The 13,105-nt window shown below is 41.3% G+C and overlaps 1 protein-coding gene across 1 annotated transcript in view; it reads left to right on the top strand.

The window, feature by feature from the left end:
• The window catches only part of diaph2 (diaphanous-related formin 2), a 370,395-nt gene extending 357,506 nt beyond the window's left edge, over positions 1–12,889 (top strand). Inside the window, 1 exon segment of the mRNA XM_051419022.1 lies at positions 8,973–12,889. Coding sequence (XP_051274982.1) covers positions 8,973–9,037 — 65 coding nt within the window. The 3' untranslated portion in view covers positions 9,038–12,889.
• Positions 12,890–13,105: the final 216 nt, after the last annotated feature.

Here is a 13,105-nt window from a genome sequence, read left to right on the forward strand (position 1 = left end):
TGCACCCCCATGTCCCTCAAGCAGCCACAGAGAAAAGCCACCTTTCTAACTAGGAGAGCCCTTGCCTCTAAACTTCACATACCCTTGTCTTCCATTTTGACATGATAAACGCAAGCAGCAGTAATGAGGTGTCGGGTTGTCAGGGCATCCATTTTGTTTTTCTCAAATCTGAGTAGAAGCTAAGAATCCAACCCTTTCTCCATTTTGAGACACCCAGTCCTGATTCCTCTCCAAGCTACAGATCCTCGCCAGTGTCAGGGGTTAACACCTAGTATCCATACCTCACCTTGCGATTCTCACTCACTAATTTAGACCCCCAACCGATGTGAAATCCTGTATCGGGGGGGGTATGGATTTATAGAAAATGATACATTACGCACATGTGCATTTTTGACAGCAGTCAGAAGTGCCAGAGCTGAAGGGGGTGCTAGCACTACAGCTGAGAGTAACACTGACGCTAGCCGAAGATTGAGATGTGTCACTATCTCGCCATCTGTAACAGTCACGCCTGGCGTCGTCGGAAACAGATCGCCTTGATACCAGCCACATCAAATCTCCAGTTTGCCAAGCAAATAGAATAAAACAATCTATCGATCTTGCCCCACCTTCCCGTGTATCAACACAATCCATCTGTGTTTATCAGGCTATCTGGCTTCCTATCTTTTGTTGTCTGCAGGCAGGCATTCTTTTCTTTTCTTCTCTTTTATTTTCTTCCTTCCTCCTCCCACATTTGTTTGGTGATCCATCAGCCTATTTACCTTATCATGCTGCCAAACCATCCATTTACGCTCCCATCTGTCTGTCAAACTATATCTTAGCTTCCATTTGTCTAACTATCTCTCTGTTTACTCGTTCACCTGTCAATCATGTGGCTTGCTTTGGCTGCCGCAGGTACCAACGGTCGTCTGGCTGATACTGTCTCTGACCTCGTTGGCTCAGAAGACCGTTAGATGAAGTAATTAGATTCCTATCACTTCATCTGAAGTTTTACATTGAATTAATTACAGCACCTTGTAATTATAGTCATGTCAGTTTCAGGGTTGATATGAGCCTGCAAATATGCACAGGGGTTATGAATTCGTTATGATAGAGGGATGACCTATTTTTAATATATGTATGAAGTGTTGTTTGCTAAATTTGTTTTAGTTCAGATGTAAAATATTAAAGTTTCGACTGTATTTTCCACACAACATGTTTTTGCAGAATGTTATCTGTGATCTAGATTGCTCCCTTCACAGAATCCAAACGGAAGCAGGTCACTGCTTTGGCTCGGTCCAGTTCAGATCCAGCCTCAGTGGAGCAAGCCAGGCACTGATGTCCATGTAGTCAGGGGGTCTGGCCTCCCACAGAGGCCCAATCAGTCTTATAAGGTCAATGACTGGCCCCCCTAGGCAGCAGAGTGCCTTGGCCTGATGGATTACTCTCTCTCCTGGCTCAGGCCTGTGAAACACAGGCCTCTGCTACAGGCCCCATCTGTGCTCTCCATGGCTCCGGCATGCCTTGTGGTCATAGTCGCGGGCTGCTGGTGAAGCCCCAAATCAAAAACTTCAGTCTAGTGTACATATTCTGACACTGCACGTAGCCCTTTATGCATGAAGTCAACTTGAGCAAATGGAGGAGTAAATTAGAGCAATGATTAGTTGATTGAAAGAAAACGTTATCTTCAACTCTTTTAAAAAACAATTATTAGGTCAAACATGAGAATTTGGTTCTTCTCTTGGTCTTAAAATATTGTAAATGGAGTATTTTGTGTGATGGCTGTTGGTCGGACAAAATAAGACATTTTATGATGTCACCGTGGACTCTTAAACAATTAATTGAGAAAATAATCGACAGATTCAATGATTATGAAAAAAATTGTAAGTCGCAGCCCTGGAGTGAAATGCTCCTGCTCCCTGTACTGCACATAGTGTACTGCAAATCCTATACCACCAGGCTTCTAAACTACAATGTTAACTTTAGTGTTGTGCCAAAGTAGCGAGATAATGTCAAAGTAAAGTAAACTCAAACAGCAGGCAAACAGGTGGGCAATGCTTAGCAGTTTCAGGAATTTACTCTGGAGGATATTTGTTTTCTTTCATGGTTATACTTAGGTTGAAGCCTGCCTCCTGAAACTTGACTGCTGAGAGGACAATCATGAATGGGAGTTTTGCCTCAGGCACTGATCGATCGCAAAAGTGTTTTCATATAACTGTTCATTTGGGCTGTGTGTGCCTCCGCAGCATCCCAGAATGCCAAGAGGTATTGTTCCGTGACTGAGGAATCATGTCCAGCAGAGATATTTTAAGGAGATTTCTGAACCTGAGGGGCCCAACGAGGAATCTGTGGTACCTGTAGTCTGTCAGGCTTGTTGTTTTCAATCACAAATGTAACAAATCTTAGCCAAGCTTCAAAGAGGATGATGGATTTTTTTGAGATTACCACACACATAGATTCACACAGAGCTTAAAGTGCATATGGTGCACACAAATTTTACATGCACAAACACACGTAAAACCTCTTTTTCTACCTCTCCTGCTGTTTTGTCCCTGGTAGAGACCTGTCAAAGCTTACCTACTGAGGAGATAAACTATTACTTTTCTTCCCTCTGAAAATAAGCATTTGTATATGAACATGTGCAGGTAAACATATTTTCTACCAAGCAGTCAGGAGGCATTACTCTGATACCAAGCTCCTTTCAGCAGGGTAGTGAATGTGTGCACATTACATGCCATGTGAATGTGGAAGCATGACAGAGAAATGGGCTGCATTTATGCACAGTGTGTCTGACAATAAGAGCACTACGGGGAGAAATGGCGCTAGTTGCAATAAGAGGAAAAAAGTGGTTACCGTGGCGGTGGCAAGAAAATCAGCCCTCATGCCATTTTTTGAGTGACGGTGAACAGCCCAGTTTTCGTCAAAGTCTGGAACATAAATGGAATCCGGAGATAGGGAGTCGTGAGAGGCTGTTGGGCGAAAGAATGGCTGTATTCACTATCTGGGTCAGTCACCAGTATTGATGAGCATGCACAGCACAGTACCCGCTGAGATAGAGTGGTGATAGGAGCGCGGAAAGATTAACCACATCCCTGCCCTGTCAAAACCGATTGCATGTTATGACCACCCTGCTCTCTGCAAACCCCTCCTCGTTACCGTTTATCTCAACCAACTGTCAGTTAAACTCACTTTGCCTCCAAATTCTGTATACAAACTGTCACGCAGGAATGTGAACTTGTATACATGAGCGGCTAATCTGAATACTGTGAGATTTAGTGTCTGTTTCAAGTTCAAATTTGTTGTTAGTTTTTAGATTGCTTTCTGTGCATGCTGGGATTTTAGAAATCACAAGTGACCCACTTGTTGTAGTAAACATGGAGGTAATGTCAGTAATAAGGGGGGGCTTAAAATCAGAAAAGTAGGAGAGGACAGGGGGAAGGAAATTGAAAAAGAAAAAGCGAGACAGAAAGAAAGACAGTGTGTGAGAAATACAGAGAGTGAGAGAATTTCAGTATCTTGCCTCAGCATGTTTATCCAGGCCTGTCTTAAGCATTTCCCTCTTGTCATGCCATTCTGATCGCCTCTGCCTGCTATGGCATCCTGAGAAAACACACCAAAACACATCAAGCACTGGATTGTAGCCCCCTCACTCTTAGATCCCCTGACATTTGTACTCCTCCCTCATTTAGGTGATACTTCTTAAAAAAGGAGAGAGAAGTGAAGAGATTACAGTTGTAAGATTGTAATACAATGCAGCCATACGACATGTTCTGTTTTCGCTATGAGGATCGCAGCCTGTCGACAGACATGTTGGCTAGCTAAGCACACCTATTCAGTCATGTACAGTTGACTTTGTTTGAAAGTAACCTGTTCATTACCCAGGAATTTTTGAAACTCCTTCCAGGACATATAAGAAATCAATAATAGTTCAAAACTGGATATATCAATATATTACACTGGATAAAATATTATTAGAAGAAAAGCGAATGGTCTTCAATTATGAAGTCAACTAATGTGCCAAACTGGCACATTTACAGAAAAGTCTATTAATGTACACTGTGCCTCTAACTGTATAAATAGATACATATAAAAAATATGTAAAAACATAGCAAAATTCATACAGAAGATAAGAATTTAAAAAAATACAATTTGCAGTGCAGTCATTACATGGGTTAACAACTTCTTGTTTGTTGGTTTACTTACTTACTCTATCACAAAAAAATTTTTTGTCACCAGAAGCAAAAGATGGCAATTGTCTGCTGTAAACAGTGTCTTCTTGCAGCAGGAAAAACAACTTTTGGATTCGTGTGGACATAAAATTACAGCAGATATTGGATTAAATCAAACTGCTCTTTTCTGAAAACCTAGACATTCTTCTGTAAAAAAAAAAAAAAAAAAAAGACAAAAACGAAAAGAATCGAGCCTAGCATATATAGAGCGGTATCTGAGAGAAAGCATGCTGGGCTTGTAATCCTTTGATCTTCTACCATGCATTGGTTTGTATACATTTCAGCTCCTTCTAATAAATCAATGAGTGACTTGTAACATCAGATAAAAAAGGGTGACTGACACTCTTTCTTCTTTGACCCACCATCCTATCACCCTTCTCCCCTGTTCTTTTTTCCAGCTCTCCACAACTGAACTCATCTTTTCTTCAGTGGCACTATTTTTTCTCCTCCCCTGCTCCTTGTTTGGGGTGATTACTCTTACCAGTGAACGAGGGGCTGTGTTTGCCACGACTGTAGTTTTGCGATACCCGGCCCATAACTTTCAGTAGGAAGAAATAGCTTCTCTCCCTCTGCATCCCATTTATACACCGTATCTTGTTTCTGTGTAGGGAGTTCCATTACTCTGTAGCTTGGAGGCTGGCAGAGGGGAAGGGGGGAAAGGGAGGTGGAGGAGATGAAAAGAGGTGATAGAAGGTTGCGGCTGCTGCTGTTGCTGGTGCTGCAGACGCTCTCCCCTTCGACATAGAAGCAAACACAACATGTTGATGTGCAGAAGAGATTTAATCACCTTTATTATGTTTTATCTCATCAAAATATGAAGTGCAGAGCTACTCGGAGAGAGAATTAGACAAAGGCGGTGACATGTCAGAGAAATCATGTCGTTGCTCACTTGTTTAGCACAAAAGACAGCGAATACATGTTTTTTTTTTCAAAGATATTCTACAATAGATGCTGCTGTAGTCCTGCTTTATGATGCATCCTGTTTGCCTTCTGCAGCTATTTGCACACATGATTGGTGATTATGTGATCCTGACCTTGTTATCGTGGCCTTGATGAATGTGCGTACCATGTTTAGGTTTTGGCCCAGAGTCTTGTTCTGCCCAGACGATATTTAACACAGCATAATCCTTCCAAAAGGTTTCCTGTTTATACTGGCCACGAAAAGTAATTCCTCAAAGTATCCCATGCTGAAAGCGTTTGATAGATGACTGGCAGCTTTTCCTTCTTTTGCGGATCATAGAGCCTTATCATGATGTAATTCCACGTAATTAGCCAAAGACGACAGTAACACAAAAGTCATTATGATACTTAATCTCTTTTGGGGGATCCACTGGGGAAACTATCGTCTATCATAACATGAAATGACAACTCACTGGAGGCCATCCAAAGAGTCAGGAGAAGGTTGGAGTTGACTGCGCCGGCTTAAGGCCTATGCTGTAGCTGTTTAGTAATCTTGGCGTCCTCTCCTCCTATTACCCTTGTCTTATTCCGAGCCTTTCCCTTGTGGCAGGGATCATCATGATATACATGCAAGGATACGCTTGTGTGTTTTAGAAACAGAGGGGGGGAGGGTGTGTGTGATTTCCTCAAAGCAATGCACTGTGCTGTTTCTCTGTGCCCCGCTTGAACACTTAAACAACAATGTATTTCCTTCTGTGTGTGTGTGTGTGTGTGTGTGTGTGTGTGTGTGTGTGTGTGTGTGTGTGTGTGTGTGTGTGTGTGTGTGTGTGTGTGTGTGTGAGTGTGTGAGTGTGTGTGTGTGTGTGAGTGAGAGAGAGAGAAAAAGATACAGTACAGTGTGTGAATTTGTCAGTGACTTCCCCCTCCATCTGCCCACCCTCATTGAAATCCTCTGTGCATTTAGTAACATTTTGAGAAACGTTGCCAGCCAGCATTTAATTAAGTTCTGGTATGCCAACATCTCCCTGCTGTAACATGGAATACCTGCTCTTCTTTTGTCAATTTCTTTCTCCTGTTCTTGTGCTCCTCTGTGTTGCGCCTACTGTAACTCGGAAAAGATGCTGCCTCTGGGAGAAGCAGGTAAAGAAGCCATCAAAACCAATGCGAGTAGAGTCACAATCAGTGCTCCAAAAAAGCCGTAGAGTTTGTCTTTTGTGTGGATCTTTTCCTCTTATCCCCCCCAGTCTCACTTTGTTTCCCTCTCTGCCTGTATGTGTGTGTATGTGTGCTTGAAGAATTCAATTCTGTAGAGGCTAGTAGTAATGTTTCTCTCCCTGTAGAAATGGCTGCTGTTTGTTCAATTGTTGTGATAGATTGATGTGGGGTGGGAAAGGATGGGCTTTTATGCACCTGAAGATAGGAAAAGAAAAGTCTTTATGAGAAGCCAATAGCTCTCCGCTCAAGGATCCTCTGATGGGAGATGCATTTTGCTGGAAGTTTTTTTTTTTTTATAGCGAAGTCTTTGACGAAGGCTTTCCCGTGTATTCAGGCAGTTGGGCAAGATGCAATAACACCCAAAAGGGCAGTTTTTTTTATTTATTTGTTATTCTGTTCAAAAGCGGCCTGCTTTATGGCATTGTTCCTATTGGGCTTCAACAAGTGGTCTCACTAATGGTCTGCATTGTTTTCAGATTACACAGCATACAAAATGGCTTCCTTTTCAAATAACAGCGCCAACAAGCATGTTTTCTTGTTTAGTGCACAGGGCTCATATTAGTATCAATGAACCTGTAGGTTGAATCAATACCAAGGTTAACTATAAGTGCACTGTATTGGTGAGGAGAGCTGGAGCCCTGGGTGTGTGTTGTGTTACTGTAATCACATCACTTGATACAAACCACATACACTGTTATATTGCAATAAAAAATATTTTAAAAGGTTGCTTTGATGGTGGGTATTCAGTATATAATGTTAATCAAATTTATATGTTGTACAAAATAGTATCAAACCCCCAGTAGTTGTAATTTGTATAGATCTGTGTGTGGATTGTTCCAGTCTTTTATGTCTTTTGTTATGCTTTTTGTCTTTTATGATTTAACTTGTCTCCTAATTCATGTATTTTTTGTAAAGTCTTCTCTTTGATCTTTTCTGCTGGCTTCTTTTCCCCATCCTATTTACAGTAATAGATGTAGCCCGAGATGACCCCCCCTACCCCATTAGAGATAAAGGGTCTGTATTCTCCCAGATCTGTTTTTTATGCTCCTTTGAAAAACGGAGGGGCAAAGGGGACTGCTTGCCCAGAAATGAGGTTACAGCAATTGGGTTTGCAAATGATTGGCAAGGGTAGATTATGTATGATCTACTTTTTTCCCCAGTTCTGTCCCCATTTTTTCTTTGTGTACTATTGAAGTTTGTTTTGAAAGGAGGGAGGTTGTATAAGTCCTGCTTACAGACCGAAGCACCTGTGGATGTAACAATCAGTGCATGGATAAGTGGTAATGACGTTTTTGGACGCACTGCACAAACATGTTAGCTTTAACGATAATTTACTGTATTTGAACGTACGTTTAACTGAACAGAGAATACAGAACCTTTCATCTCCTTGTTTTAAACATCTCGATCTGTCTTCCTTTCTGTTCCTTCCCTCCCTCTTTCTCCCTTTCTCTCCTCCTGTGCACCATCTGCATGATGCTTTGTATCCAATCTGAAGGAGTGCTGCTCTGTTCTCTACTCCGATGGTGGGAGTCTCTGTGTGTGTGTGTGTGTGTGTGTGTGTGTGTGTGTGTGTGTGTGTGTGTGTGTGTGTGTGTGTGTGTGTGTGTGTGTGTGTGTGTGTGTGTACATGTTTGTGTATGTGTTCCTAGCCATCACAGTCACTCTCAGCTCATTACCTGACATGATGGATGGAGAGAGTGCCATTAAACAACGCCCAACCCGGGATGCCTGGCACCCTACAGCTGGCACTGAGTAATGGGCATAGTGGTGGCGGCACGCTTGGAAACACCAGGGAGTCCTGTGTGGGTGTGCCTGCAGTCATCACCATGGCTATGCTTCCTGGTTCAGTCCAGCCCCACCTGCCACCTGGCTGCCCGACGGATGCCATGGGCATTTCTGGGCAGACATGGTTGGATAGCATGGGAGGCAGTGTTTGTATGACTCTGTCATAGAACTGGCAACTGAGAAAACCCAAAGTGATACTGGCCTCGCTTTCTGACCATTCAGTGCCACCAACCACCGGCGTTGTAGAAGCCACTATTTTATACACTTTTTACTTCTGATTTAATTGTATCTGCGTTTTTTGGGTTTATATTAGAATTGTTCAATCAAAGTTTGGTATCCTTACATGCTGTACCCTTTCATGTCACAAAGAATCTTTCTGAATGATTGTATAACTCAAACAAGTGTTCTGTAAGTGTTGAACTATATACAGTCTTATTACAAGCCGCTGCTTGTTTTTCCTGTTTGTGTGTGTGCCTGCTTGTGTGCATTTACTTTGTCTCCTGTGCATATGCTGCATCTGATGTGAGAGCAGTTGAGGGGCTCTTGAGTGGAAGCCTGGATCAGGAGCTGAATGGAGTTACTATGACACCAGACACAAGCACCTCAACTCCAGCAGCTTCTTCTGTTTCTCCGTCCTCCCCTGCTGCTCTGCTCTCAATCAGCCTGGATTTGCTTCATGTTGTTTCTTCTCTCCTCTCTGTCTCCTTTCTCTGCCTCACTTAGTTTCTCTATACAGTCTTTCATTTACTTGAGCTCCTGTGTGCCAGTATGGATCAATGTAACAACACTTTCTTGCTCTTTCTCAGTCTCACTCGCCATTTCTGATTCTTTCTTTTTTTGTCTTTTCTTTTTTCTTCCTCTGAACAGACAACCGCCGCGCAGTCCTGGAAAGGTCTCGTTCCCGCCACAACGCAAATCACCAAGCTCGATGATCACCCGCGCCTACCATAAGACGCTAGATAAGTGCCAAAGAGGCCTGCGAGGTGACCTGGAAGACATCTGAAGGAGGGATAGACCACCCCTCACTGTGGCACGCACGCACGCACACACACACACACACACACACACACACACACACACACACACACACACACACACACACAGCACCAAGTATGAAACAAAAATGCCTAAAGAAGCCACACAGAGCTGAAGAATCTACAGTACATCACAAACAGACATTTGTCAATGTTCATGCTGTTCGTCTGACGCCTTACATATTTATTCAATACTTTCTCATCACTCTAAATGTTCACGTCCTCTCTAGATAGTCTGATTTATAAAAAGTAATGAAATGAAAAAAATAATGTTTTTAAGGCTGCTGCTGTTTGAAATGAAAGGTTTTCATTGCTTGGAAATCCATTTTGATTATTGCAAGTCTAAGCCTTCTACTACAGTAATCAGAATACTACAGTTAACATGCAGTGCGTGCTGAAAATAGACATTCTGCCAAGAGAGACTGTACCATAGTGTATGCTTATCATCCTGACAAACATACCACACAGTACATTCAACAGAGGGGCAGCGGGCCAGCTGTCCTTTAAATAAATGGAAGACAGGGATTCAACACCCATGTTGGCATGTAACTACCTGCTGACGTTTGCTTGAACAAGTCACCAAACTCTGAACAGAAGCGGGAGTGATGGCTTAAAAATGTTTTTGTTTGTTTTTGTCTGTCAATCCCTCCTTCAACCGACATCAAGAGTCCACGTGAATCATTTTATTTTATTCCATATCCCGCAAAGCCACAAGAGTTGGCCCCTGTCTGCGCCTATATGTCACAGCATGTGACTCACGGATCTTGAGTGTAGTCTCCATTTTGACAGGATGCATTTTTATTTTTAGTTGTGTAATATCTAACCAATGCCTTCAGGGTGCTGATCTCTGTCCCAAGGTCGCTTCTGCTGTTAGCGCGAGAGACTGACACATTTACTAAATGCACATAACTGCCTAGTGGAGCTAACATGACCCTTTGACCTTTCCTGCAGTCACACAGGTTTTCACGGGGGAAGCTTGACTATACAAAGGTGTTGCAACGTTTTTTAATATTAATCTAATCTGTGTGTTGTTTTTTTTTATATGAAGGCGCTAAAAAGAAGTCAGTTCTGTTTGGAGACCAATGGTGAAAAGTTTGCTCCACTTTTTCCAATTTAAAAAAAAAAAAAATGGATGAATAAAAACAAGGTCTGTAGGAAAAACAAGGAAAACAGTGTCATGTGGATTCAACTGCTATTTTTATATTATGGAACCAAATTGTTCATACGTTAAAAAAAAAAAAAAACTTCTACTGAGGGAATCCATGGCTTAAACATTGAAGGGATTTAGGACTACAAACTGTAATATTGTATTAAAAAGACATTGTTTCCAGTAGGGAAGCAAGAAGTCATAACTAAATACTTGACATCTGTTTTCACTAACCTCGTTCACTCGATGAAGCTTTCAGCATTGAAACAAACACCTGATTGCTTGGTGCTCGTGTAAAATAAAGTTGAAACTTTGCTGTTAGCTTTGTTCCTCTGTAAGGACCCACTGTCACACAGTTTCTTCACATAAACTATTTATTCATATATTCATGCCTAGGGCGGCCCTGTCCCCTCACTGCCCTACACTGTAAGCAGATGCTCCTAAAAATAATCAACTAAGGGATAGAGAAGATGAGATGATGCTTGTCTTAGCAAGTGAGTCTCCAAACACCCTCCAGTTCCCCAGCACTAATGGCATAAGTGACCCTTTTACCAAAACACGAGTTCTTTAGTAATACTATAACTCTGCTTTAGGCTGTGTGTGTTTTTGTTTGGGCCTCCGTGTGTGTGTGTGTGTGTGTGTGTACGTGTGTGCACACCATGCCAGCTCAGTAATCGGAACAGGAACCCAGGCAAAATAGGATTCAGTGTGCTTGACTCCTGGGCTGAATAGATGGAGATTTTTCATTTAAACAATCTGCCAGTGCAGCTTGTGATGTGTCTGTTTCATGATGCCTCCTCTCCCAGCTTGCATGCTTCTAAAAATGCAATTTTACACATCATCTCGGCTCAAGGTGCATCCACAGTGCTCCGAGAAGTCTGAATATTTAAGAAGACAATAATTCTCCTCTGAATATAAGGTTTGAGTGGTCGCACAGAGAAAGCATAGAGAATGAGGTTTCCGCATAAGGGATTCTGCGTGGATAGGAGTTTTAAGGATGTGTTGTATACAGCAGAGATAGAGATGTGCCATCGAAGGTAGTGATTTCCTTCTAATCGCGACTCGCCCTTTGTCCTCAACATTGCAGCGCCAGTTTAAAATATTGAATATATCGGTTTTCCCATCAACACCTTCTGATTGGCTACTGTTCATGCCAAAACAATGGCTGACAAATAAAATGTCTATTTCTTTTATGAATAATTTGACTGAAAATATTTTCTTAATTATTTAATCACATCAGATTTGTTTTCATATGTGCCAACTTTTTTTTAATATGGGAAGCGCAGTTCTCACCACGCAATGGTGGAAAAGTCCTGTTTTTTGTTTTGTTTTGTATATCAAAGGGAGTAAAAGTTTTTGGTCAAAGTATGAGAAAAAATGTACAGACATAAAAACTTGATTTAAGAAAATATATATTTTAACCATTGTTTAATAGACATTGATCCAATTAAGAACTGTCATTCAAGGTAGGAGATTTTGATGTGATTACAAAACGTGTTATTTCCTATCTAAAACATCTTTTGTAAGATGTTTTTTATTTGGAGTAAAAAAAAAAAATGCCATTGTAGAACGTAAGCTACTGTACGGTGTTAGCCATTGTAGAAGTTCCAGATCATACATTGTTCTTGCAGCATTGATCACTATGAACAATAGCATTGTGAATTGGCGCAACATAAAACGTAGATTTGTTGCCCTTCAACAGATAAATGGCTCAAAACATAAAAGTTTAAATATAGTTTCTTAATAAAAGCCGCTACTCTAAAAGAGAAACTTCTACAATGACAACATTCTTCATCAACCCTGTTAGTGATTGTTGTATTTCTCCCTCAATCCATCTTTTAGGATAACCAGAATAATGTGTTTTTATAGAAAATAGCAGGAGAGTCTCAGGTCAAAGAACCTGAACTGTTCCACCATTTTAGTGTGAAAAACAGGCCTCTCTGTTTGGCCCCATCATTCCATTGTCTTTTAGCTTGTGACTAACAAACCTGAACTAATGATATGACTTGTGCTCATGGTAATTGTAAGAATGAGGAGGCAGGGGTATGAAAGATTGATCAAAACTGTAAAGGTGCCATTTTGGTGGTGATTGGTGGCAAGAGCTTTGATTAAGGAAAGTTTGTGACTTACACTCACTGACTGTGCACTTTACCTCACCAGATATTCTCCTCAGAGCAGAGGAAGAGTTGTTTGAGATGTTTGAATACGACATTGCCACTAACAGAGTGAACTATTTGCAATGTATTTCTTTTGGTAAATAGTTCCAGCTGCCACATATCCAGTTCTTTCCCACTTTGTTAGTGCTTACTATTGATTTGTGGAAGACCAATTGCGGCTGAATCAACAAACAGCGGCCATAACTGTTGACAAACCCTGTTCGACCATGATGTGTAAGCTGCCGTATCCCTGCCTACCTTCCTTGTTGTCATTGAGTATGTTTTATTGTCTTAAGAAACGTTTATATTTGTAACATTTTAAGTTTATTTGTATCCTTAAGAACATGAAAAAAGCAAAATGGTTATGCACACTGTCCTTCAATAGAATATGTAATGGAATATGATACTAAATAATAACCACTTTGTTATATAAACTGATTTCTGAAAGATGCTTTGTCTTTTTTCTCTTGCGTTTGTGTCCTTATGCATTTACTTACTCACACGGCAGGAGTATTCAAACATTTCTTTATCAAGCCTTATTTTTTTAAAGCCTTTGTCACCTTTTGTTTTCCCAGATACTCTAAAATAACATCCTCAGTTTACCTTGTGGCAGGGCAGAAGATACCTGCCCCACGCTGACTTATGGACAGGGATTACAGAGAG

The sequence above is a fragment of the Dicentrarchus labrax genome, unplaced genomic scaffold (genome assembly GCF_905237075.1).
Source record: "Dicentrarchus labrax unplaced genomic scaffold, dlabrax2021, whole genome shotgun sequence".
NCBI classification, from domain to species: Eukaryota; Metazoa; Chordata; class Actinopteri; family Moronidae; genus Dicentrarchus; species Dicentrarchus labrax.